At 58.3% G+C, this 26,751-nt stretch overlaps 1 protein-coding gene across 2 annotated transcripts in view; it reads left to right on the top strand.

Annotated features, from left to right (window-relative positions):
• The window catches only part of Fbxo31 (F-box protein 31), a 30,638-nt gene extending 9,723 nt beyond the window's left edge, over window positions 1-20,915 (top strand). Inside the window, exons 2-10 of one of the 2 annotated variants that reach the window (XM_046434597.1) lie at window positions 3,733-3,804; window positions 6,124-6,210; window positions 10,310-10,386; window positions 10,708-10,875; window positions 11,226-11,300; window positions 15,261-15,370; window positions 16,244-16,397; window positions 17,348-17,706; window positions 19,090-20,915. In XM_046434597.1, coding sequence (XP_046290553.1) covers window positions 3,733-3,804; window positions 6,124-6,210; window positions 10,310-10,386; window positions 10,708-10,875; window positions 11,226-11,300; window positions 15,261-15,370; window positions 16,244-16,397; window positions 17,348-17,706; window positions 19,090-19,312 — 1,325 coding nt within the window. In that variant the 3' untranslated portion in view covers window positions 19,313-20,915. The remainder of the gene's footprint in view (window positions 1-3,732; window positions 3,805-6,123; window positions 6,211-10,309; window positions 10,387-10,707; window positions 10,876-11,225; window positions 11,301-15,260; window positions 15,371-16,243; window positions 16,398-17,347; window positions 17,707-19,089) is intronic. The other variant, XM_046434598.1, reaches the window with a different exon arrangement.
• Window positions 20,916-26,751: the final 5,836 nt, after the last annotated feature.

Below are 26,751 nucleotides of genomic sequence, written 5' to 3'. Positions count from 1 at the left end.
CTGACAGATCCTCCGGGACCCCTGGACCTACGTGGAGTCAGCCCGACCTGTCCAGGCCTCCTGTGCCTCCCTGACCATGCGCATGACACAGCTGTATTTTCAGGGGCTTTCTCAGACCTGGGTGGCGCTCTCTGATCCCTTGGGGCAAGTCACCTGCGCACTAGAGGAAGGTCCCCTTGGAGATGCCAGTGGAGGCTGGGTCCCGGGAGCCGGGTCCTGTCACATTGCTGCCTCTGTCCTTCCTTGGCTGACTTTACGGGAACATCTTGACTCCAGTGATCAATTGAAAGAACAGATTGTGTCCTTGTGTTGCATCAGCATCTCTGAAACATGATTCCAGTAGGGCTCGGAGTCAGAGTCGGTGGCCCCAGGCCTGCTGGCTGCCCCTCCTCCTCCCCTGAGGATTTGTGGGTGAGTGTTCCTGGTGCCCAGTTAGGATTGCCAGATGTAGGGTTGCAGGGGCTTACAGAGGCCCCAAGCTGATCCCCTTGCAGATGGAAGGTGAGACTCACTGTCTCTCCCTGTACCTGGGGTGCAGCCCCACATTTTGGCAGGATTGCCTGCCCTCTGCAGCTCCTGCAGCCAGGGGCTGTCCCTCCCGCCGTCTCTCTGGCCATTCTCTCCCTTCTGCAGCACTAGAGTACAGAATCTCACTCCCTTGAACCTGGTCCCTGCTCCACTCGGGGGGCCTTGGCAGCTGAGAGCGCCCCGAAACAGACTCTTCTCTATAGGAAATTTCATTACTGTTCCAGCGTTGAGGAGAGCCTTCCAGGTCCTTGATCCTGGGCAGTGGGCATGTGTCAGGTGCCTCATCCCCAGGAGGCCACAGACGGCAAAGCAGGCTGCAGCTGACAGTGCTGTCTTTAGCTATCCCTGTAAAGCATTCAGTAGTTGGTGGCCAGCTGTCGGAGGAGGCCCTGGACTTCGTCCCTGTGGTAATGGTGAAGTCATTGCTAAAGTTTATGAGTGGATTCTATTTGCAGCCTTCCACATAAACATACAGTGCACGGTTTTAAAATTTAGGTCTCCTTTGTGGTTAGTAGACCAGCCTACCAGGAGATACTGTTCTTCCCTCCCTGTATTCAGTAAAGCTGAAATCTGAATGCTAGTTCTTATTTAAAAGGACAGTTCTTTTCTTGTTTGGAAGTGTCTGAGTTCAAGTCATGTTCCTGCTGGTGGTTGGAGCCTCACAGTGTCAGGGTACTTCTGGACCAGCTCCCGCAGCCTGGCTGTAAGACTTCTGGGGGCTGTGGGGGAGCCCAGCACCGTGGCTCCTGGGAGGGAGGTTGCCACCTTACCTCAGCCTCATCTGGAGCAGCCTCCATGCCTGGAGTCCTGTTCAGGTTTCATTGATGAAAGTTTCATGTCTAAACTTGAAAATGTTTTCTCAAGAGCCCTGGACCCTGGTAAGGAAAACCAGCAGCTGCAGGGAGGACACACGTGTGAACTGTTCTCATACCCTGGAGCAGGCTCCTAGGGAACTGCTTGCTTTGCCTCAGTTCCTTGCAGAAGTGCAGAGAACGAGTAGAGGTGGTTTTTTGGTACTGCTGGGGTTGCACCAGGGCTGGTGTATGCTTGACAAGCACCCTGCCACTGAGCCCCGTCCCCAGCCTGCGTTGTAGAAGGTGAAGGGGTACCACTAGGAGTTCTTAGTGCTCTAAGGGAAATGCAAATGGGCCTGAGCTCGGCAGCCATGGGAAACGCCGGCCTCGGGCGTGATTGTTGAGCTCTGTGCTGCCTGGGACACAGCATAGCCACGCGCGACTCTCCGCACTTGAGTGACGTGGCTGGTCCCAGCGTGCTGTGCTTCCACACCCCAGCTTCCCAGGCTTGGGATTAAGAAGAAAGGTGCTCGGCACCCACTGCATGTTGAAGTGATAGAGCTGTTTTGTTAAATAAAAAGTGTCATGAACACAGTTTTACTGTTGTTCTGTTTTGTGGTGCTGGGGCCAGAACCAGGGCCTTGCATGTGCTGGGTGAGTACTCTGCCACTGAGCTACTCGCCCCCCACCCAACCTGCTTGCTTTTAATTTGTAAAATGTACTGAAGATTAAGTTGCCTCTGTGGCTTGCACTTTATTTCTGCGTGGGGGTAGGGTCTAGACTGGAGTCGGGAGTTGCTTGACCTGCCTGGGAGTTTTCAGTAGCATTCTCTCGGTCCTAGTCTCTTTCTCCAAAGGACAGCTGTGGCATTTTGCTGGGTGTGGTGGTGAGTGGCCTCTCTGGGAGGGAGGTTGCCACCGTATCTCAGCAACCTGGATCAAGGGTGTGCCTTGCCTGGGTTTCCCCCCAAAGGGACCACATGGAGCTGCCGGCTCTTGGGCCTGGGGTCTAGTGTGCAGGCAGGGACATGCTATGGGAAGCAGGAGGCCTGAGGACCCTGCCAAAGAGCTTTGCCAGCGGGTTGGGCTGTGGCTCAGTGGTAGAGCACTTGCCTAGCACGTGTGAGGCACTAGGTTCCATCCTCAGCACCACATAAAATAAATAAAGGTATTATGTTCATGTATAACTTCAGAAAAAAATATGTGTATGTAAAGAGAGCTTTACAACCCCTGTATCCAAAGAGCCGCTTGCCCTGTCTGTGTCTGGGGCTTTACTTGGGCCAGCCTCAGGGTTTACCTGGTGCCCTAGTGTTGGGCTGATAACATCTGTTCCACTGAGAAGAAAAGGCCAGTCCTCTGGGAAGGACGGGCAGAAGTGACATGGCGAGGGGCAGCAGTGGGTGCTCCCGGACTGCGTCATGCCCACATTCTGAGTTACCAGCTTCCCCTTCTGCCTGGGGGGCAGAGTCCTGCCTTTGGAGGTCATTGTCAGGATTGGAGAGGTCATACTGTGGGACATTGGCTTGACACTGTACACCTATGATCCCAAGCGTGAGCTGTGGCCAATGTGAAGCCCATGGACTTTCCTGGCCCCTTCCTGTGCCAGGAGCTCACAGGAGGGAGGCCTCGTGACCTTTTTGGAAGTTACAACCCCTCTCTGCACCTGTTCTCAGGGTTAAGACTAAGATGGAGGTGACGGCGCATCACTCTGGGCCTGCAGGCAGGATTAAGTTCCTGATGCCTGTAGTGCATGGCACGGTACCCACACAGGAAGTGGCAGTGGCTGCAGGCGCCTCTCTGTGGGCGTGGATGCACTCAGGGCACCATGCTCTTGAGCCTTGCTGAGCCAGAGGCCTGGATTTTGGTTGGGACGCCCTGGGTGGTAGGGCTGGAGGGCGGAAGGCAGTGCTGCCAGCAGGGTCAGGGTGCGAGGATGGGGGATGGCAGAAGGTATCAGGGGCCCCTTCACTGACCAGGGACCTGGACAGCCTGGTGCAAAGGGAAGGAGGGCGTCAATGCCCCTTTGCAGCGTCTCATCAGAGTTGAGGACAGCCTCATGGCTGCATTAAACAGTTTGTGGCATGACATGCAAGCCACGGTGGGGTTATGTTGGCCCCTGGCGCTGGCTGAGCCCTAACCAGAGGTGGCCTCATTTCCATGGGAACAAGGCACCATTTCTTCCAGCGCATTCACAGAGCCTGAGTGTTTGAGCCCGGCTGCTGGCTGCGCTGTCACGGACGCTGCAGGTCGTCGTCTGTTGGGGTGATGCTAAGATGAGAATGGCTCCCTGGGGACCACCCCACAGGCCGAGGCTCACAGGCGCGCCTGCTGCTCCCTTCGCTGCCCCGCAGCGGTCTCTGTTGCTTTGTGATTTCCTGATTTTAAACTTCGGCTAACATTTCTTGTTGCAGAATATGGTGTTTGTGAAAACTTGCGGAAGCTGGAGATTACAGGCGTGTCTTGTCGAGACGTCTATGCAAAACGTGAGTCGATCTTTGTTGTCACCTCCTAACTGAGAAGCAGTAAGCTCTAAAGGGAGGAGGGGACAGCTTGGGCCTGTTTCCATTTTCTCGGGTGCCACTCTCAGTCACACTGGATGTTGCGCTTTTTGTTGGTGATGCTGGGTAGGAACCCAGGCCTCATGCGTGTGGACAGGAACCAACCTGTAGCCCCATGTCCTCAGATACAGCATTGGTGGCCTGGCGCTGCTGAGCTCAAGGTGCTGGGTCCCCCGTTTTGAGTGTGCCATTAACCTCACTTTTAGTTTGCTGGCTGAAGTCTTCAAGAACCTGTGTTTTTATTTCTATAACAGTTTTTGTGCTTATTGATCTAGTGTTGCTGGGGATCCAGGGCACCTGCGTGCTGGGCAAGCTCTTTACCACAGAGCTGCACCTTTGCTCATGTGTGTATGTGTATTTTGTAATGTTTTAATTTTTGCAGTACTGGGGAACCCGGCGGTGCTCTACCATGGAGCCACATCGCCAGCCTTTTAAAAAAAATTTTTTTTTTGGTATTTCTTTTAGTTGTTGATAGACCTTTTATTTTATTTATTTATTTGTGGTGCTGAGAATTGAACCCAGTGCCTCACACATGCCAGGCAAGTGAGCTACAGTTGAGCCACAGCTCCAGCCCTTTTTAATTTTTATTTTGAGGCAGGGCCTCGCTAAGTTGCTGAGGCTGGCTCAGACCTGGCCCTCACCTGGCCCTCCTCCTGCCTCAGCCTCTGTCTCTGGGATTCCACGTGTGCACCATGGTGACCACCCATACGTTGTGTAGATTTTAACGGACACATAATTGTGTGTATGTATCGGATACAGTGTGACATTTCAATACATGTATGTGATATGTATGGATCAGATCAGGACAGCTGGCATGTCTGGCACCCTGTGAGGCTAATACTTAAGTCCTCTTCTGGAATTGTCGCCTGCCAGTTAGCCCTGCTGTACTGCAGGACAGTAGAAGCTACTCCTCCTGTCCTGTCACACTGTGCCCATTTTTGAGAACCCTGAGGTCTGAGCAGTGTGGGCCGCACAGGAAGCAATTCTGGTGCTTCCCGAGCTGCTCCCCAAGGTTCAGGGCCTGCTGCCCCGTGGGGGGTGAACATGTCACCTTCCACAGGTGCCCAGACAGGTGAGCCCCAGACCCCACTGTTGCGCTCCAGGGTCACAGCGGCACTGGCTGAGTGCTCAGTGCCCTTGCCCACTACCTCCCCCATGACCTCCCTGATGGTGCCAGCGTGTCCCCTTCTTACTGTGGTTGGGCGGCTGGCCCCCGTGTCTCACAGGACAGGCTTCCACCTTCCGACTCCTCTGCAGGTTTGCTAGGCCATTAGGTTTCTCTTGAAGAACAATAAGTTCCAGCAGCCACATCCCAGCAGGGACACAGGTGTTGGCCCCTGTTCAGGCGTTAGGTGTCCTGTTGCACTCAGGGAGGGCACACGAGAGAGGTCGCTGGGAGTGGCGTGACTGGGTGGGTCCAGTGAGGACGTGGAATTTCTTTTTCTTGCTGAGTTTTTTTTTTTTTTTTGAGCTGGGAATTGAATCCAGGAGTCCTCTACCACTGAGCTGTACCCCCAGGACCCCACTCTACCTTTTTTTTTTAAGAGTTTTAAGACAGGGTCTCACTAAGCTGCTGAGGCTGGTCTTGAACTTGATCCTCCTGCCTGATTCCGAGCTGTTGGGGCAACAGGCTTCTTGAAGATGTTTGCCAAATGCAGAGAATAGTTCTTCCTGCCTGTTGTTTAGTACACCAAGGTGTCTGTGCTGCAATGGCCAAAGCAAATTTTGGTTTTCATATTCCTATGCAGGAAATGTGTTTTGCAAATTTTCCTTGGAAGCTTTATCTGGGGGATAACTGTTAGGCTCTGGGAGCAGAGGATTGAAGGAAAATCAGGCTTAGTTCCTGAACAGGTAGCGAGTTGGCAGCCTTGACTCGCTATGCCAGATCTGAGTCTGGGGGCTGGGAAGTGTCCTCAGTCAAGAGACACACACACCACAGGGACAAAGGGACGCCAGACCTGCCCTGGGCAGATACCTTAGCTGGGTATATAAGGATCCTAGATAGCCTCTCCCAACTCAGGGCCCCACTGAGCTGTGGCCTGGGACCCTTCATGCACTTCTGGCCGGGGGGCAGTGAGCAGCCTGGTGAGGTCTCCTGCTCCCATGAAAAGGGACATCAATGGATGTCCTCTCCAGCTAGTGCTATGTGGCCTGCTGGGTGGCTGAGTGTCCACGAGGGTCACTGTGGTGAGGAAGAGGGAGAAGCGAGACCATGCTGAGCCCTTCCCTGCCGTGTCTGTTCAGGTATAAACCCTCGGGTGAAGTCGGGACGCTTCATGAGAATCCTCCCCGATTACGAGCACATGGGATACAGAGACGTGTACACCTGCCGTACGTACCTCCTGCTGGCTTGGCTTTGCAGGGAGAGCGCAGCTGCATGGAGGTCCTCCAGCTCGCAGCCTGACAGAGCAGACCCTAGTGAGCTGGCCGCCCAGCGCCCAGGGTGGGGTTTGGGGCAATATCAATTAGGACACTCTGGAGATGCACGTTTTAGTGCCTGTCCTTTATTGATGAAGCTACTGCAAAAGTTCACACAGAGGCAGACCAGAGGGTAGTGTAAAAGCCTTAACACTTTTCCCTTCTAAAATGAAGTGTGAGTTGACTTCTAAACTTTATCATTCAGTATGTTTGAATAGCAAATGTGAATTTTTAAAAAAAGGGTGCACTTTTACTAGACAAACACAGGGCAAAGCTCTCCTGCAGAGCTCTGGAAATGTTTCTAAGATGTAGTTACAGAAAATTTGTGCCCCTTTCGCTTTTTATTAGCTCAGAGTGGTTGAGTGGAGGTGGAGAGTGAATTTCAGTCATCAAGAAAGAGATTAAAAATATCACTTGCACTGAAAGCCATTTGAAAGTTTCTAGAAGCGCTCAGAGGTACTCGAGCTGTTGGAGGGTCCGGTCTCAGCTTTGGCTGTCTGGAGTAGACATGGCTGACAACACCTACTGGGAGCAGAAGGAATAGTGTGTCTAAAGAGTTGTTCTGAACACCCCCTCGAGCTCTGGACAGGCCTGCAGTGCATGGCCGGGATCCCTGGGACGGTCCAAGGGCCCAGCCTGCCTCCAGGCCCTGGTGCGACAGACGGCACAGGGGGACCTGGGGACGTGGGAGACGTGTGTGTGAGGAGCAGCAGGCAGTGTGCGGTTGCTGACCTCCCCTCACCTGTGGGAGGTGGTCAGAGACTGAGCAGCGCTCTGCCCAGCTGCATGCTGCAGGTTCCTTCCAGCCCTGGGGAGCAGAGGTCCCCTGCTGCTGGCAGCCGGCCTGGTGTGAGTGTTGAGCTGTAGAGGACGGGCACCAGGAGTCCTCTGCTCCCCTCTGGTTGGCTCTCTGGGACAGGAGTCTGTCTGGAGCCCAAGTGGTGCTCGAGTGGAGCTCCAGCCCACCCCTGGGGAGCCTGGGCAGCCAGGACTCAGGAGTTGCCTGACGTGTCTGGGCTGGGCTCTCGTCCTTCAGCCGGTGTTCCGAAGCCTTCCACCGGGGATTAAGAAGAGCTTGAGTGCAGACCCCTGCTTCTGGGAGGTCACTCCGGGCACCTGTGCTGCCTGTAGCTGGGAGCTTGACCACTGGCTGGTGGGATTGGAGAACCACCGTGCCCCTGAGCTTCGAGTGTGGTTATAGAACCACATTGTAGAAACTTGGAAATCCAGAAAAAAGCAAGGGGAATCCCTTGTTGTGAGCATTGGTTGCATTTCTCTGGACATACTTAAATAGCAAGTGGCCTCCTAGCACTCCATTGGGTTCCTGGGCTGACAGAGACACAGGCAGCCGCAGTCCCGGAACCCCCTTGCACCGCCTGTCGATGCAGGCTTTTGTTTTTGGTTATCATCAGAGATTGAACCCAGGGGTTCCGAACCACTGAGCCACATCCCCAGTCCTTTTTATTTTTCAAGATAGGGTCTTGCTGAGTTGCAGAGGTTGGCTTTGAACTTGTGATCCTCCTGCCCCAGCCTCCCTGGGATCATAAGCCTGGGCCACTTTGTCTGGTTTCAGCAAAGTGTTTTTGACTGCAGGGTCTCAGTGGCAGTATGCAGACACAGGAATGGGGCTTAGCACTGCGACCATGTGGGAAGGAGCCGGAGGGACACTCCAGACCCTGAGGCACTTTCCAGTGGTATCTGGTGGGAGGCCCTTGCAGAGCTCTGGCCCACCACGTGGACCCCCAGCACTGGCTGGGGGGTGAGCAAGGAAGGAGGGACATACTTCTCAGGGGGAAGGGTGCTGGGGACAGGGTGCGCCCCTTGGCTGTTGGGATTTTCCTCCCACCTTTGTCCTGGTTAGAGCAGAAGCAGTGGGTGGGAGACCCCATCGGGTGTGTTTGTGCTTTCCTTTGGGACGGGAGAGAAGCTCTAGGCATCCATCCCAGGCACCTCAAGTCTGCAAACAGACCCCAGGACATAATTGCGGGTCTCCTGCTGCACCCGGCTGGGGACTGCTGTGGGCACCTTCTCCCAGCAGCCCATCCTTCTGTCCCTCATGCCCAGATGTGGTTTCATGCTGGTCAGCCCTTCCTGTTGGGCCGTGGGAAGGGCCAGAGCATGGGTGCTGGGGTTTCCTGTTGGCCCTTGGCCGGGAGTCTCTTGGCCTTTCAGAGTGCTGCTCCAGGTTGAGGTGGGGACGGTGTTCTGAACACAGCCCCTCAGGGCTGCCCCGGGGACATGAGCCCGGGGATGAGGTGGTTTTGTGTGGAACAGGCTGTTGCAGAACCTCTGTGGCCTGCTGCTGGGGAGGCCAGCCCTGGGGTCTGCAGGAGGAGCTGTCACCTAAGCTATGGGAGGGAGCCAGCTTGCCTGGAGGCCCTGGGGGTGGTGAGCATGAGTGGTGTGAGGGCAGCCTTTTCTGAAGTTCACCTCCTCCACCCTTTGACCCCAGGTGACGCAGTGCAGTGTGTGACTCTTTCCTAAGCTTGGCGCCCCGTCCTGTTAACCCTTGGTGTGTTCCTCAGGTGCATGAGCGTGGGCTACTCTAGGGGGTCCTGGGCGGGTGGGCAAGCCCCAGCACTGTCTTCTGGCCTTAGACCTGGAGGGACAGGTGTCCAGGCGGAGAGGTGAAGAAAGGGCAGGTCTGTCCGGTCACTGTGGCCATCGAGGAGAGCTTAATCGCAGTGCAGGTTCCTTTGAAAGGCCGTTTCTAGCCTCTTTCTCTTGGGACCGGTTGTTCTCCAGGGGTCACGGAGGGGGTTGTTGAAGCTGAAGCAGCTGCCCTCGTGCCAGCAGAGCTCAGGAGTCCAGCGAGGATGTCAAGCTGACCAGCCGTCTGGGATGCTGTGCTCTGTGATGCTGCTTCTCAGCAGAACAGGCCACCTCCTGCTCCCGTTGGAGGTGCCAGGGTGTGTGGCAGGTCCCTTAATCACAAGCCCAGGGGCTTTGAGGGGGAAGTGGCTGAGTTCTTAGAACTAGATACTGTTGGCAGTGAAGTGGGAGGTGGGTGGGGAGAGACAGACAGGGTCTTGCTGGATAGTGTTTTTTTTTTTCCTAGTATTTTATGAAATTTTGGAAACATGCAGAACAGTTGAAAGGACGGCACAGGAAATGCCCATCTCCATCTGGTTCTGCACAGGCACTCTGTCCCGCTTCCCTGACACTGGCCGCCCCCCTCTTGTCTGTCCCACCCTGTCATCCCTCTGTTGACTCTGTGGGTGGAAATGGGGACAAACCCAGGGCACTCTGCCACTGAGCCACATACCCAGCTCTTTTGATTTTTATTTTCAGACAGGGTCTGGCTAAGTTGCTGAGGGCCTTGTTGAGTTGCTGAGGCTGGTCTTGAACTTGGATCCTCCTGCCTCAGCCTCCATAGTGCTGGGATCACAGGTGTGGCCTCCACGCCTGGTTTGACCGAGATCTGGGTGGGTTTCACCGTAAGCTGCAGACCTCAGTGTGCACTGAGCCTGCTCGTGGGCGTTTATCTCATGGAGGTCAGTGTGTGCTCATGGCTCTTTGTCCTGCTTGTTCCTGCCTGTTAATAACTAATCCATCCAGGAGTGACCGGCCACCAGGGTGCCGGCTTCACTGTGTACGCTGAACAGACTCGGGCTTGTTCTGAAGGGGAGTCCCCCGCAGGGAGTCCCGCGTAGGCACACAGGTCTTGTCCTCCGGTTCAGCAATGTCCTGATGGCCTCGGGCTGGCCCTGGTCCTTCTCCCTCCAGTTGTCTGGCCCCACCCGAGGCCGCCTGGGTCCCCGCACTCCGGGCCATGGTGGTGCCTCCTCGCTGTTGCCCTGCTCTCCTGGCCAGTCTGGTTGACTTCCCTTCCTGCGCTCGGGGAGGGGATCGTGCTCGGAAACCACCCATGGCTCCCGCTCTAGAGCTGCACCTGCAGGCCTGGCCCGAGAGCCCAGGCCTTCCCTCGGGGCCTGTGCCTGGCTGGGACCCTGGCTGCTCACCCTCCCGCAGTTGCCGGGCCTGAGCGTGCCCTCGCCTCTTCTCCCTCCAGTGCTCCACCGGTACCGGCACATTTTGGGATTGTGGCAGCCAGACATCGGGCCATACGGAGGACTGCTGAACGTGGTGGTGAGTCTGCAGGCCTGTGAGGGCACCTGCCCACGTGGCGCTCTGCCTTCTGTGACGCGGTGGCATCTGCCAGCCCTGGCTGGGGTCTGGCCTGAGAAGAATAAACAGATTTCAGCAGCTCTTTAGCCTCTCACTGCGCCCTTGGGCTCTCTGATGCCCTGACTGGGTAGCTGTGAGGTCCTCAGGCCCTGGACCTGCCAGGCCAGGCTTCCTGCTCACCCGCTGGCGATGCTGGTTTTGCCTGTGCTGTTGGCTCCCGATGAGGGGCGGCAAGTTAGAGGAGGGCGGGGTGCGCAGGGCGACCACACTCTCTTTGTGCAGGTGGATGGCCTGTTCATCATTGGCTGGATGTACCTGCCCCCACACGACCCTCATGTGGATGACCCCATGCGGTTCAAGCCTCTGTTCAGAGTCCACCTGATGGAGAGGAAGTCCGCCACGGTGGAGTGCATGTATGGCCACAAAGGACCCCACAACGGCCACATTCAGGTGGGTGAGAACCCCGGTCTCCTGTAGGCATGTGTGGCGTGGGGACAGGTTTCTTTTGGCCATTACCATCCCCAGGGCCATCCTGGGTGGTAGGTGTCCCCAAGTGTGCCATGCACCACAGCTGGGGACCCGCTCCTGTACAGACAGAGGAGGAGGAGGAGGAGAAGGAGGAGGAAGGGCTCCCCTGTGCTTGCTGGGGCCCTGCTGGGAGTCCCGTTGGGGGGGAGCCTTTTCCTCGTTGCCCCACAGTTCCCGTGCTGGGGCGCCAGTAGGTGGGCATGGCGCTGAGGGCGAGGGAGTCATGACCGGCCCACTGTTCCTTGTGTGTGCTCCCTGCTGTGACACTGAAGATTGTGAAGAAGGACGAGTTCTCCACCAAGTGCAACCAGACGGACCACCACAGGATGTCCGGTGGGAGGCAGGAGGTGAGCCGCGCGAGGGGAGGGTGTGTGAAGACCGTGTGCCTGGCGCTGGTTTTTGAGGATCGTGCCTGGCTTTGCCCCATCGGGCAGAACAGATGTGGGAGGTTGCAGGTTTGAGGCGGGTGACGGGCCCAAGGCCATATCTGATCCTCCTTCAGAGCAGCTGCTGGCAAGTGCGTGGGAGGGCCCTTGAGCCTCGCCACGGGTGAGTGCCCACGCCCTCATATCTTTTGCGGACTCTCCCCTGCTGGAGGCTGAGCCCTTTTTGCTTGGGGGCTGCTGTGGGTGTACAGTGCCCAGGCCCCTGGTGTCCCTTGCGGTTGTGGTGGTGCAGGAAGCGCGCATGGTTTCCTGCGATGCCTTGGGGTTTCAGTTGGAGACTCTGAGACACACTGCTGTGGAGACATTTTTATAGGACTTGAGCTTGTCCCACGTAGCAGCTCACTGCAGCTTGTATTCTTTGTTGGGTGAACATTTCTTAGCATTTCTGAATGCCTGGTGGTTTCCCCACTGGCCAGGGAACCACGGGGAGTTGGGGTGAGTGGCGCCTGCGCCTCTGCCATGTTGGTGCTGGTGGGTGTGGTCCTTCTCTTCCCGGGTGGACGGCAGGTGAAGATGGAACATGGCAGAGGTGCCTGTTTCATTTACAGCGCTGTCATTTTAGATTTGACTTTGTGTGATTTGTCATACAGGTGAAAAGTGACATTTTCCAAGAGACTTCTCAGGGGTTGGGACCTTACGCCAGAAGGCCATGCACTGCATCTCTGGGAACCTTCCTGTGAGCTGCTGTGCAGGCTCCGCCTGGCAGTGGACCAGTGTCCGTCCAGCTTGGGGACAGGGTAGCTCCCGAGAGCTGGGCTGGGCCTGCATGCCCTGCTGGTACTGCTGGGCTGGTCGAGGCCGCTGCTGCATCCCTTGTCACGAGGGAGTGGAGAGCAGTGCCCCGAGTTCAGGTGTCTGTGAGAAGGGCCGCCAGGCGTCCCCCCAGGTGCAGATACTGCCTGGCTTGTCTGCCTGTCGCCCCACCTCTCTGCCCACTCCCACAGGCTGAGGCCTCTGGGGACAAGGGGAGGAAGGAGGGGCACACTTCCTCTGTCTGGGCACCAGGGCAGCCCTGGGGGGACTGGACGTCACTGCAGGCTCCTGCATTCTCCTGAGCGTGGAGCTAGTTTACAGTGAGCCTCCTTCGGAGACCCTGTGTGCTCGTCAGCTCTGGTTGGTGTTCCCGCAACGCCTCTCCACTGCTAACCGGGCCCTCATGTGGTCCTCTGGGTGGGACTTGGCTCCAGCACCCTCAGCACAGTGTGTTCATCTTTGTTTCTCCCACTGGATTACTTCATTTTACCTGTTACTCATCTGTTCAGTTGTTGGTCTTTCCCTGTAAGTTGAGCTGCCATTTTAACGGAAAGTTTAATTTTTTTCTTTTTCCTTTTTTTTGGTTCTGGGGATTGAACCCAGGGGAGCTTAACCACTAAGCCACACACCCAGCCCTTTTTTATGTTTCACTTTGAGATTTCGAGACAGAGTCTTGATAAGTTGCTTAGGGCTTCACTAACCTGCTGACACTGGATTTGAACCTGAGATCCTCCTGTCTCAGCCTCCTGAGCTGCTGGGATTACAGATGGGCCATCCAGCCCAGCCCAGAAGGTTTAGTTTTGATGAAGTCTAATTTGCAAAGATTTTCTTTTGGGGCTGCTTTCTGTGTTCTAAAAACCTTTGGACCAGATAGTTTGTTTAAAAAAAAAAAAAAAAAAGTCTGAGCTGGGTGTGGTGGCCATGCCTGTGATCCCAGCTACTTGGGAGGCTGAAGAGGGGTTTGCAGCTTGAGGCCAGCCTCAGCAACGGAGTGAGACCCTGTCTGAAAGAACCAAGAGGGCAGGATGTAGCTCAGTGATAGAGCCCCCTGTATTAAAAACAACCGCGGTAGCCCTTGTCAGGTCTTGCTGCAGTCAGGTGTGGTCCACCCTGAGTTAGCTCCTCGTGTGTGGTCCCAGGCAGGAATCGGGTGTGCTCTTCGGCATGGGGGTGGTCTGGTTGGCTAAGCACCACTGGCCGCAGACTTTCCTTCTCCCAGGAGGGCTTGGGCTCCTCCCGTGAGAAGTGAGGACCGGCCTGGCTGTGCTGGCGGTGTGGTTCCATGGTGCTGTGAGCCAGGGCTGGGGCTCTGCAGTGACAAGTGTCTCAATCTCCCACCCTCGCCTTGCTCAGGAGGCTGTGTGTGGGTTCTGGGGGTTTCTGCTTGGTGCCTGATGGGCCGCCATCTGAGGGGCGTTGGACCTGGAGGTCAGCGGGGAGAGCCACAGTCCTTGCAGGACTAGTCTCTGCCATGGATGGGTGTTTCTGTCCCTCCCCCATGTGCATGGTGAGTCCCCAGGCCATGCCGCAGTCTGGCTGGGCACAAATCACGAGCCACTGAAGCAGGAACAAACTTTATTTCTGAACTCCACCAGCACACTCCACACACACTCCCCAGGAACTCTCCAGAACGCCACCCACGCGGTTCCTCCAGGAACACACCACACCCACACCGGAAGTCCCCCTACCAGAACTTCACCAACCAACGCGAACTCTTTAGGAATCCCCGCAAGAGCTCAACCGGAACTCAACAGGAACTCCGCGAGAACTCAAAAGTCATCATCTTAATGGCTTGCTGGCGTCACCTGTCAACCAATACTATCGGCAAAATGCCAGGGGCCATTCCGACTCGGCTGTGGCTCTCAGCAAGGCCACACGCAGGGTGTTTCTGGCCCATGTCCCCGACCCCGGCCGTGGATGGGTGTGTGACCCCTCATCTCTGCTTCTTTCCGTTAGGTTCTGTGGGGTCAGGATGGAGGTCCTACGCCTGTTCTGTGATGTGGATCTAAAGTCTGTGTGTTTAGAATGTCGTGAATAGAATTTGGGGAGGGCACCAGATATTGACCTCAGGGGCACTTAACCACTGAGCCACATCCCAGCCCTATTTTTTATTTTATTTAGAGACAGGGTTAGTGCCTTGCCGTTATAGAGGCTGGTTTTGAACTTGCGATCCTCCTGTCTCAGCCTCCCAAGCTGCTGGGATTACAGGCGAGCACTACCATGCCAGACTGTAAATAGAATTTTTAAAAATTTAACTTCCTTCCCTCTGCTGCTAGTAGGTAAGATGGGCTGATTGCTGGCCGACTTAGTAGCCCTGGCCTCCTGCTGCCCTGCGGAGAATTGCTGGACAGTAACACAGTAAAGCCACCTATGAACTGTAGCTGGTTTTCTCTTTTTTTGGTTGATTTTTGGGGTGTGACCCTAGGACCTGAAGCCAAGGGTGCTCTACCACGGAGCACTCTCCCTGGTCTTGTTTCTTTTCCTTTTTCACATTGGAGACAGGGTCTCGCTGAGTGTCCCAGGCTGGCCTTGGAGCTGCCACCCTCTCCTTCCTCAGCTTCCTGAGAGCGGTAGCAGCCACCTGCCACCACACCTGGCTTCTTTTCTTTTTCTTTTTAATTTTTTTCCTGTGAACTGTTTCTGCCTCCATTTTGGGGCTAATTCTAGGTAGTTGTTGGAAACGCCAAGTCAGGAACTTGGAGATTTGGATACATTGGGCTAATTGTGTAGAATCGGAGTGAAGGACTGGTGTCCTGAGTGGCGGAGGCTGCAGGACGACAGCTGCGCCAGGGGACTCGGGCCGCAGTGGCGGACTTACAGACATGCGCTCTGCCTGGTCCAGGGCACCTGCAGGCCTGGACGGAAGATGTCCCGGCCCCTGCGCTGTGCTGTCCCGTGTCACTCAGTAATGGCCAGGCTGACTTGTGTGGTGGGGGCTAGGGCCCAGTGTCCTGCTGCACCGCTGTCCCAGGAGCCCGAGGACCAGGCTCCCGGGGTACTGCTGGGCTGGCTGGCGAGTCCCAGGCCCACAGCTGCCCCGGCTCTTCCCGGTCACTGCCCTCACCCACACCTGCCCACACAGGGGTCATGCCTGTGTTCTCTTGGAAGGAGTTCCGGACGTGGCTGAGGGAGGAGTGGGGCCGCACACTGGAAGACATCTTCCACGAGCACATGCAGGAGCTGATCCTGATGAAGTTCATCTACACCAGCCAGTACGAGTGAGTGAGGCCTCGGGGGCGCAGCCCTGCCGGCTCCTGGTGGGGGGCTGGGGGACTGGGGTGTGTGTGGGGTGGGGGGATGGGGGTGCAGTTGGGTCCCGGTTCCTGGAGTCTCAAACAAAGAATTGAGCAACTCCTGCAGAAGAAAGGGCAGTGAGTTTATCTAGTGGAAGTGACAGCAGCACTCCGTGGGCCTCCAGAATGGAGGGCAGCCAGGGAGGCTCCCGGCGGAGACCTCGGAGTCTTGCCCTTAAGTGCTGAGCCTGCCTGGATCCTCTGCCCTTGGACCTACGCGGACACCTTGCCTTGTATTTCCCCTTTGGTTACTTGATTTTCGCCTGATTGGAATATGGAACCTGTGACTGAGAGTTGCCATGGCCATCAGCCCTCCATGGGGCAAGTGGCCGTGGTAAACAGGGACATGATGACTCAGCTCCCTGTCTTATGCTCTCATATCTTGCCCGTGCCACCTTGAGGTCCCTGAGGTCCTGGCCAACTCCCACCTTGGTGTCTAGTGTCTTGATTCGCCACTGTCAGCACCCCCCGCTGCCCCAGGCACCCCCCGCCGCCCCAGGCACTCCAGTGGCCAGCAGGCTTCGAGGCTGGGCTCTTGTCCTTTCATTTGCCTGTGGTCACAGTGCCTGGGTGTTGTCCCCTGCCCAGTGACGTGGGCTCCTTTCCTCGGGTGACAGAGCAGGAGTGGCATTTCCTTTCCTCCTGCAGAAGCTGTGCAGTGCTGCTGGGGAGGAGTGCTGGTGCCCCGGGGAGCTGACCTGCAGGCTGGAGGGCGACTGGTCAGCCAGGCGGTGTCCCCCAGGCCTGAACGCCTGCCATGAGCTAGCTGACCCCCACGCCCTTCTTGCTCCCCTGCAGCAACTGCCTGACCTACCGCCGGATCTACCTGCCGCCAAGCCGTCCCGACGACCTCATCAAGCCCGGCCTCTTCAAGGGCACCTATGGCAGTCACGGCCTAGAGATCGTCATGCTCAGCTTCCACGGCCGCTGTGCGAGGGGCACCAAGATCACGGTGAGTGCGGCCACGCTGCTGCAGCCTGGGCCTCCTGGGAACACGGAAGTGTTGATTCCCAGGTCCCCTCACAGGCCCGCTGACCCAGAACCTGCCTTTTCGTGAGGTCCCTGGGGTGTGTGGGTGTCCCAAGATGGCCTTGCCTCCACTGGTGCGTAGACCCTGGGCAGGCTGAGGACTTGCTGGTGTCTGATTTAACTGGGTAGGGGGCTCCCCAGCTGCCCAGGAGCAGGTGTGCAGCCTGTGGGACCTCTGGTGGGGACCCTCTGCAGGAACACAGCGCCTGTAGCTTGCCTGGCCTTCGGTCAAGAGGTGGAGCCACTCAGGCCCTGAGTGGGCTGCCAGCAGGCTGCATGTTGTCAGGGCCACGTGCATGCTGTCCCCACCTGTCACTTGACACTTGTTGGTTGGTTTCTGGCAGACGGCCCTGACGTAGAAGAAACACAGCCTCTTTACTGAACCCCAGGAAGGAGGAGCAGTGGCCTTCTGCTCCTAGGAAGCTCCTTCTAGAGCAGGGCCTGAAACAAGGCAGGCGTCTGCAGGTGCAGTGACCCTTCCCTGCGGTCTTTGTTTGGAGCCGCAGGACCGCAGGGTCTCGGGTCAGGCTCAGGACCTGTGCTTAGGCCTGCCACCAGCAGCCAGGCCCCAGGAAGGCCTAGGGCTTCTCTGCGAAGGGGACTGGTTCCCACCTGAGGGTCTCTGAGTGCAGCTGAGCACGTGTGTTGGTGCCTGTGGTCCCTGTCCACATGTCCACATGTCCCCGTGTCCCCATGTCCCCATGTCCCTCCTGCTCCCTGTCTCTTCCCTGGTGAAGCCCCACTGTGGGGGTTGCTGTTAAGTAAGGGGTAGTGCTGGTGCCCGCGCCTGTGGCCACCGCCGACTCGGCCTGGAGGTGTGCGGTGTTTCCCTGGGCCACTGAGCCCTGCTGACTGATGCCCACTTGCCTGCAGGGCGACCCCAACATCCCTGCTGGGCAGCAGACGGTGGAGATCGACCTGAGGCACCGCATTCAGCTGCCCGATGTCGAGAACCTCCGCAACTTCAACGAGCTCTCGCGCCTCGTGCTGGAGGTGCGTGAGCAGGTGCGGCAGGAGCAGCAGCAGCAGCAGGACGGCGAGGGCCCTGCCCCACCCCAGGGGCTGCTGTCAGCACGGGGGCCACCTGGGGCACCTGCCGAAGAGGGTGGGGACCCCAGAGGAGGAGCAGCTGCGGCCGAGCAGCCAGCCCAGTCCGGGCAGGGACAGCCGTTCGTGTTGCCCGTGGGTGTGAGCTCGAGGAACGAGGACTACCCGCGGACCTGCAGGATGTGGTGAGGCCTGGGCTGGGAGGCGGTCTGGGCCTCCGCGGGCGGGTGGCAGGGGCGCCTCCAGCTTGGCTAGCGGGAAGCTTCTGTGTGCTGTCCTTGCCTGGGAGGACCCGGGCCTCATCCGAGCTTCCTGGTCACGAGAGGAGCAGAGGGGCCCCACCAGCGCCTCTGCAGTGACGTGGGGACTGCAGAGAGCCAGGTGAAAGGTGGATGGTGGCAGCTGGCCTCCTCCCCTCCCCCAAGGAACCCGTCCCGTGGCTTGCTGTGTGCTCACCGTGGGCACCTCCTGCCACTGCCTAGTGAGCACAGTCAGACGTGCCCCACGGTCGCCCCGTAGTCTCCCATCCTCCATGCCCACTGTCATGTTTCTGCCAGACGTGGGCGGCCACCAGAGTGAACGGACGCCAGCCTGCATCTCCAGTGAGGGATGGTGGCTGGCTTGGGAAGGGCCCACGTGAGGGCCTTGCCTGGAGGGCCTTCCAGGGGGGTGGACCAGGTCCCTGCCCCAGTCCCCTCTCCCTTTTCACGGGAGGCCCAGGTCTTGCACCACTGTGGGCGTCCTCTAAGCACCCACGGCCAGCTGTGCCAGGCGACTGCTGTGGGCCCACTGCAGAGCTGGAGTGTTCTCTGGTCGCAGAAGGAGAAGCTTCTGTGTCCTGAGGGCACGGTCCCCTCACCTCGGCCTCTCACATGGCACTTTATTTTGCCTCTGTTGGCTGAGTCCACGCCGGTGACGGTGCTGGGCGTCTTCCAGTGCCAAGTACCCGGAGGGTTTGGCACCTGGACGCACGTGGTGCAGGACTTGTGCTTTACCTGGTGCCGGTGTGCCTGTGGCTGAATCCAGTCCTGTGGTGGGAGGCACAGAGTGTTCCAGGGTGGCCTCCGTGCCCCACAAGAGGGAAGGCTTTGCTGTAAAATGTCATGGCTCACCAGCCCTCACGGCCAGCCTGGAGCCCTGCCTGGCTGGCCAGGAACTTCTGTTGGCCCATCCCTGGCTGACGTTCGGGGTGGTCGGTCCCAGGCGGCACCTCTTGTTTCTGAGTTGATGGTGTGACGGCCTCATCACCCCAGGATGGAGGACCCTACTTTTCTGGCTTGCTTCATGTGGATGCGTCCTTTGCATCAGAATTCTCAAGGGGCCCTGCCCAGCACCGTGCCTTGGCAGGGGTGTGGGTGGACGTGGCAGTCAGCGAGGGCCCAAGATCGGATCCTGGGCTTCTGCCCACGGGCTCCCCAGTACCCAGAGTGCTTGGCCCCTTGTGCCCTCTTCCAGTGCTGCCGGCGGCCATTCCTAGCTCTGGGCTGCGTGCTGTGAGGGTGGGCGCCCAGGGTAGGTGTGCTGTGCTCTGGGGGCGGCCTCTCCCTGACCTCTCCCTGTCTCTGCAGTTTCTACGGCACCGGCCTCATTGCCGGCCACGGCTTCACCAGCCCCGAGCGCACCCCTGGCGTCTTTGTCCTGTTTGACGAGGACCGCTTCGGCTTTGTCTGGCTGGAGCTCAAGTCCTTCAGCCTGTACAGCCGGGTGCAGGCCACCTTCCGGAATGCAGATGCACCGTCCCCACAGGCCTTTGAGGAGATGCTCAAGAATATCCAGTCCCTTACCTCCTGACCACCACGCCTGCTGTGGGCCAGCCTGGCCCTGCTACCAGGAGCGGAAGCAGCATGCACTTTGAAATGAAATGCGGCCTTTTTATAGAATGCGCACCTTCTCGCCAGGGGCCCCCACCCCGCCCCGAGACACTGTATGCAGAGCGTGTAACGTGTTCCTGTAAGGTGTTGGCAGCCAAGGAGATGCTGAGCATGTCTCCCTCCCTCTCTCCCCTCACTCACACACGTACACCAAAAAAAAAAAAAACAAAACCAGGAGCAGATGAACCAGATGAGATCTTCTCGACCAGGTGGAGCTTGCTGGAGGCCTTCCTCTTTAGGGAGCGTGGGCCACAGTCACTTCCCCTGCACGTGCACACCCCTCTTGTCTGAGATGTTCTGCTCCACCCTCCCTCCCCACTGGACGAGGTGGGCATGACTGCGGGGCCTGGGGGTGGGCAGGAGGAGGTGCAGGACTCCGTGGGGACGGTGAACGGGGACAGTAAGTGCAGAGAGCAGCTCGGGGAATTGATGGAGCATCAGGGTCCTGTTTGGGACTCTGCGTGGAGTTTCCTTTCTCTGCTGACTTGCTTGGATTTTGGACAGAAAGGCTTTTCTCCCCGATCAGTGTTCCAGTCACTGAAACGGGACCAGGGTGTGGAAAGCGGGATCGTCACTGTGCGCGCAGGTCTCTGCCCTGCCCCGCCACGCTCCACGTGAGAACCAAGGTCACTGCTACCAGGACCGTGCCGCAGTGAGCTCCAGGCAGGCGCCCTCCTGCTCCCCTCTGTGCAGAGCCACCTGACCCCTGGAACAGCACGCCAGGCTGCTGGGGACCCTCCAACCTGGAGACTCCTGCCTGAGATCTGGTGACGTCGTGTCTCCTGGAGGGCAGCACGACGTGCCAGGGCCTCAGGATCTGGTGTCCACCCCCTCCGCCTCAGGGTCACTGATGCCAGGTTACCTCTTCTCAGCTGCTTGTCCTCGTTGGCCCCTCTGAGCCCTTATGCTGGCACTCAGAACAAACTTGTCCTCCTGACGAGAGGGCTCAGGGTGGTGGCATTCAGACACGGAGACCAACGTCTGCCTGGCCTTCCAGCCATCCTGGTACCCAGCTCCGATGCTGGGCAGCTCTTTTGCTTCCAGCAGCCGGTGAACCAGCTCTGTGGCAAGGCCCCTCGGCACCTGGGCTCCCCAAGAGGTCCTGTTCTTTGGGAAGAGGCAGATGGAGGAGCTGGGCTCTCTCCTGGGCAGCAGCAGGGTCCATGTGCTGCCTGAGCCCTTCTTGAGACACCCCACCCCATGACTTCTGGCGGCCTGCAGTGTTGCTCAGGCGAGGTCCCATTCCCGGTACCTTTTGCAGGGTTGAGCCTCGAGCCTCCGTGACTTCCTTTGTTAGTTGTGACTCTACCAAGCGAGGAAGTCTCCGGCAGGCTGTTAGGACACCAAGGCTGCTTTGGCCTGTGCTGGGTGCTCTGTGTCACCACTAGCAAATCAAGAGTGCGTTTCTTACCAGGGGCCTGGGGCTTGCTTTGAGGGACCCTCCCTCGGAGGTTCCCCTCAGCCTTGTAAAGAGCACATTGGTTGAAGACGAGTGCGTGTAATTAAAAAGACCCTCAAACCTAGTCACGTAGTGGCTTCCAGTGTCTGGGCATATAAGTGATTCGTCCTGACTATTATCCTGGCTCCTGTGTGTGTGGAGTGTGGGCCGAAGGTCCACCCCACTGGTCTCGGCCTGGGCAGGGCCAGCAGCTGGAAGGTAAGGCCTGCTCGGCAGCACAGCTGGTCTCTCCTGGCTGTGAGGGGGTGGAGTGTTTCTGCACCCTGCATCCTTACGCGCTTCCACGGGAACAGGTTCCACGTGGGAGGCCCCTCTGCTCACTGGCTGCAGGAGAGGGTCCTGAAGGCTGAGCACTGTCAGAGCTTGATGAGCGGCTCCAGGAGGCACCCTGGAGGCGTGGGAGGGTGCAGTGGGCCCAGGACGGCCTTGGTCCTCCAGGGCCTTGAGCTGGTGACTGACTAGTGTGGGGTGAGGAACTTCACGGGCCTCTGCTGACTTGGATGTGCTGCGCGTCGTGTGGAGCCATGTGAGGGGGATTTCAGGCACAAGCCTGAGAGTCCTTGCATGGCCTGGCAGTATCGGGACATGTGGGTCCTCCTGGGTTCAGCCACCGGCATCCATTGTCGGGTGAGAGTGGCTTTGGAGGCCTTTCTCCCTGGGCCCTTCCTGCTTTGCCCTGGTACCTGACATGGTCCTGTGCAGGACATGTCAGTGGCTCGCGGCCCTGTATCCATCACCCCAGGCTGTCAGCTCCCCTTCTGCTCTCCTCCTGGGGCCACCTTCCTGGGACTGAGCCTGGCAGGTGGGTGTCCAGCAGTGGCCTTCCACTGGCAGGTACCCTGGGGGACACTCCTTTTCCTACTTTGTGCAAAGTGAGCCGAGGGGTGGTGTTGGTACAGTGTACTTCTCCCTTCACTGAAAAATGGGAGGTGTATGCTGCTGTGACCTGGACGGGGAGGACCCCTTGGCCAGCTGGTGCTCTGCCTGACCCTTCTGGGGCTTTTCCATGGTTGCCTAGGTCTTCCCATCCTGCTCACTGTGCTCACTTCTTAGTGCTCATGAGCAGCCATGGAGAGGAAAAAACCCTGCTCAGCCCTATTCTCATGAATTGCAGGCCACTCACATTTCCTGGCTTTGTGCTGTCCTCTTTGTGACCATGGCATCCATGGGCATGGATATCAAGCATCCTGCTCTCTGGCGAGGCCTGAGAGGAGCCCCTGGACTTCCCAGACACTTGAGGCTGCTCACCGTCCTGTCCGTGGAGTACTGGCCTGGCTGGAGTGAAGCTCCCTGTGTCCTGGGCACCAGTGGTGGCTTAGCACGGGCTGTCCTCCATCTTCTGTCCTCCTCGTCCTCTCGGGATTGGGGTGCAGTGTGGGCACACTTCCTTGGAACTAGAAGAAAGCAGCAGGAGATCTCAGTTTCACGCTTTGGGGATGAGGCTGTGCCACATATGCTATCATAAGCCTCTGGCCAGCCTTTCGGGGGTCGCAGATGGCCAGACACTGCTGGTGAGAGGGTGTTCATGCCCAGGGTCTTTCCCATGTCCTCAGGGACACCGGTCAGAACACATCGAGGGCCAAGAGTGCTTGGGGTCGCAGGGCCTGCTTGGAGCAGAACACATCGACCGTCCTGCCTCCCCCCAGCTCCTGAGGAGGAGGAGTCGAGGGCTGCCCTTAGGCCAGCGTCGTCCCCTGGACGCCACGCCTGGATGTGTGTGGTTAAGTAATAAACTATTTCTGAAGCCGTGTGTGCTCTGAGCCTTTGGCGTGGGACACGCGTGGCTGTGGACCCTGGGTGGGTGGCTGTGTCTCCACTGCCTCGTGACCATCAGGGCTTCAGTTTTCCCCAGGAGGAGAAAGGAGTTGAGGTGTCTCCTGTGTCCCTGTCCCCACCCAGTGCCCCCAGGCAGTGGGGAGAGTGGGGCTTCTTGGGTGAGAGCAATGAGTCCTCTTCTGAGGGTAAGCTCATGAGCAGGGTGCTCCCCACCAGCACGTGAACTGAGGACCTCGGTTATCTTTTTTATTTTCTTCATGGCTATCAAAAGTGAAAAATTCAGACATTGCACCCAGCAGTGGAAGCTTCTTGGCTCCACCCACCTCCCCAGGAGTCATAATTGCAGTTAATACTGTTAGCCTGGGCTTCTGGGAAGAGGAGGTTTTCTCTGGAAGTTCAAACTGTCATGGAGAGGGTGGCAGGCCTTTTGCTGCCAGGGGTCGGCAGCAGGGTGGGGAAGCAGGAGCACAGGTGTGGCAGCCACTTTGCAGACACTTGGTGCTAACTGTAGGATGCAGAGGCTGCGGCCCAGCCCAGTTATCTGCCGTGGGGAGCCACGTGCAGGTGCCCTGTCCTGGTGCAGGCGCCCTGACCTGGTGCAGGAGCCCCGTCCTGGTGCAGGCGCCCTGACCTGGTGCAGGAGCCCCGTCCTGGTGCAGGAGCCCCGTGCGCCCCGTCCTGGTGCAGGCGCTCTGTCCTGGTGCAGGCCCCGTCCTGGTTCAGGCCCCATCCTGGTGTAGGCCCCCCATCCTGGTGCAGGCGCTCTGTCCTGGTGCAGGCCCCGTCCTGGTTCAGGCCCCATCCTGGTGTAGGCCCCCCATCCTGGTGCAGGCCCTGTTCTGGTGCAGGCACCCCGTCCTGGTGCAGGCACCCCGTCCTGGTGCAGGCCCTATCCTGGTGCAGGCGCCCCGCCCTGGTGCAGGTGCCCTGTCTTGGTTCAGGCCCTATCCTGGTGCAGGTGCCCTGTCCTGGTGCAGGTGCCCTGTCCTGGTTCAGGCGCTCCGTCCTGGTTCAGGCCCTATCCTGGTGCAGGTGCCCTGTCCTGGTGCAGGTGCCCTGTCCTGGTTCAGGCGCTCCGTCCTGGTTCAGGCCCTATCCTGGTGCAGGTGCCCTGTCCTGGTGCAGGTGCCCTGTCCTGGTGCAGGTGCCCTGTCCTGGAGCAGGCGCTCTGTCCTGGTTCAGGCCCTATCCTGGTGCAGGTGCCCTGTCCTGGTGCAGGTGCCCTGTCCTGGAGCAGGCGCTCCGTCCTGGTTTAGGCCCTATCCTGGTGCAGGCGCTCCCCGTCCTGGTTCAGGCCCTATCCTGGTGCAGGTGCCCTGTCCTGGTGCAGGCCCTATCCTGGTGCAGGCGCCCCGTCCTGGTGCAGGTGCCCCGTCCTGGTTCAGGCCCTGTCCTGGTGCAGGTGCCCTGTCCTGGTGCAGGTGCCCTGTCCTGGTGCAGGTGCCCTGTCCTGGAGCAGGCGCTCTGTCCTGGTTCAGGCCCTATCCTGGTGCAGGTGCCCTGTCCTGGTGCAGGTGCCCTGTCCTGGAGCAGGCGCTCCGTCCTGGTTTAGGCCCTATCCTGGTGCAGGTGCCCTGTCCTGGTGCAGGCGCTCCCCGTCCTGGTTCAGGCCCTATCCTGGTGCAGGTGCCCTGTCCTGGTTCAGGCCCTGTCCTGGTGCAGGTGCCCTGTCCTGGTGCAGGCCTGGAGGAGCCGACAGCGTTGCCTGTGGATATTCAGGTAAAAGGTAAAAACTTGCAGGATGGTAGCTGCCGTGAGGTGGTCACATCTGGGGGTGTGTTTCTCCTTGAAAGTTGGAGGTCCAGTGGCAGGAGATGACAGGAGCTCACGGCACAGTGCCGGAGGTTTTCTTCTTGTTCCTGACCACTCCCCACAAGAGCCCTCTAGGATGAAGGAACCACCCAGTGCTGGGGCAGGAGCTGGCCGCCCTCCCACCGCCCTCTGCTGGAACCTGGGGACACTGCGGCTCGGCTTGCGGCTTGCTTCTCTGCTTTCAGGTTCGCTGCGGGTCTGGGACCTTGTGAGACCTGGCCTTACCCTGGGCTGATCCTTTTGAACTCAGGCAGCTCACCGATGCTCAGCACTGGACTTCACCCACTGGAGGCCCTGAGCAGCAACACAGCCCCAGTGTGTATGGGGGCCCTTTGTGTCACACCAGGACACCTGCTGCTGTTCGCCTCCTGCTGAGTCTTGCTCCCCAGGGTCTGTCCAAGGACAGCCCCCTCCCTCCAGTCTGGACCAGGGCTTCCTGTCTGAGGCTGGCCTCTGGTGGGGATGGCAGGCAAAGGCAGCCAGGGGAGGGGGCTAACCCACCAGGCCAAGCTCCACCAGAAGGCAGCCCAGGGAGGGCTCACCGCTGTCTCCTCCCCTCCTTGGAGGTGTGGTGTTCTGCCAAGTGGGATGGGAGGACAGACTCTCCCAGGTCTCAGCTCCACAGGAGAGTCTATAGTGTGACCTCTGGTGGGCACTCAAGGTCACTGCATACAGCGTGATCCCAGCCCTCAGTATGAAATGAACAAAGACGCCGTTGGATGGTTTTCAAACCTTGACCTTGAGCCAGGTGTGGTGGTACACACCTGTGATCCCAGTGACTCAGGAGGCTGAGTAGGAGGATCCCAAATTCAAGACCAGCCTCTGTAACTCAGTGAGGGCCTGAGCAACTTAATGAGACCTTGTGTCAGATAACAACAACAACTTAAAAAGGAACTGGGAATGTGGTTCAGTATTTAAGTGGCCCTGGGTTCAATCTCTGGTACCAAAAGAAAGAACTTTTCTCCTAGATTGACTGGAAAGTCCGCAGGGCAGATAGGCAGCCACCTGAGTCTTCTTGGGAAGCTGTGTCCCTGACCTGGCTCTTTGTCTCCCTGTCCTTGAAGGGGTGACCCCACTGCACCTTGACCTAGGTCTAAAGGCCCAACTATACCAACGCTGTCACCTGCTGTCACCCAGGAATCAGAGTGCTGGCAGTGGCCTCCAGTGAGAGTCCTCCTGTCCCCGCCAGTCTAACACAGCCAGAGCAGTACCGACTGACAGTTGTGGGGGCCTGGGGGATCTGCGTGTGCAGGTGTGCTCAGGTTGGCTAGGCGCTACATGGCTGGGGAGCTTGTCACCACTGTCTCCTCCCCTCCTTGGAGGTGTGGTGTTCTGCCAGGTGTGATGGGAGGACAGACTCCCAGGTGTCAGCTCACAGGAGAGTCAAAACAGTGGCTGGGTCTTGGAGGGCCAGTGGGTGTTGGCGGACACCTGTGGTTGGGAGCAAGCACCACGAGGAGACAAAGTCCCACCAGTCCCACCGTCCCTCAGACCTCTGTGGAGTCTCCCCTCCTCCTTGGCCTCCATTCCTCACTCTGCCCCTCCCACCGGTGGCCTCTCCTCCACCCGGTGCCGGAGCCCCTCCTAGGAGCACTGCTGGGTGTCATGTGGCCTCTGTGAAGTCTGAGTTCCATAGAGGGACCCTTTCTGTCCTGTACGTGCCCCTGTGCTTTATACTTCAGAAGAGCAGGGTTGTGTCATCCCCAGAAGTCACCGTTCGCCACTGTGGGGACAGAGCACCCTCGAGTGTGGGGCATCTGTCGGTGGGTCCTGTTTGCTGGGCAGTCCCTCCCTGCTGGTGACGGTGGGCTGTGGGGCGCATCGGCCGGTCCCTCCCTCTTCTGTTAATGGTTCTGTGTTTTTTTCCAGTTGGATTTTCCCCAGTACCAGGGTTGAACCCAGGGGTGCTTAGCCACTGAGCCACACCCTAGCCCTTCTTAAATTTTTTTATTTTGAGACAGGGTCTTGTTAAGTTGCTTAGGGCCTTTCTGAGTTGCTGAGCATGGTCTCAAACTTGTGATCCTCCCGCCTCAGCCTCCAGAGTCACTGGGATTACAGGCCTGCCCCACCACGCCTGGTGGTAGCAGGACGTGTTAGGAATAGGCGCTATGAAGGTCTGTGCAGTGGGTTTTCACTACTTCAACAGGGAGGCCAGGCCATGCGTCCATTCGCACGGGCCACTGCACGTTTCCTGGGGCGTCTGCGGCAGTTGAGCCTCCTGCCAGCTGCAGAGTCGCTGGTGCTCTGCATCCCAGCCAGCAAGTCCCGCTGTCTCGGGAGTCTTTATTTCTGCTGTTCTAACAAGTGTGTGG

The sequence above is a fragment of the Marmota monax genome, unplaced genomic scaffold, assembly GCF_021218885.2.
Source record: "Marmota monax isolate L192 unplaced genomic scaffold, Marmota_monax_Labrador192_F-V1.1 WCK01_AAM20220418_F8-fsc00024, whole genome shotgun sequence".
Classification (NCBI taxonomy): domain Eukaryota; kingdom Metazoa; phylum Chordata; class Mammalia; order Rodentia; family Sciuridae; genus Marmota; species Marmota monax.
The sequence above is the reverse complement of the archived record's forward strand: the minus strand, read 5'-3'. Positions and strand labels throughout refer to the sequence as shown.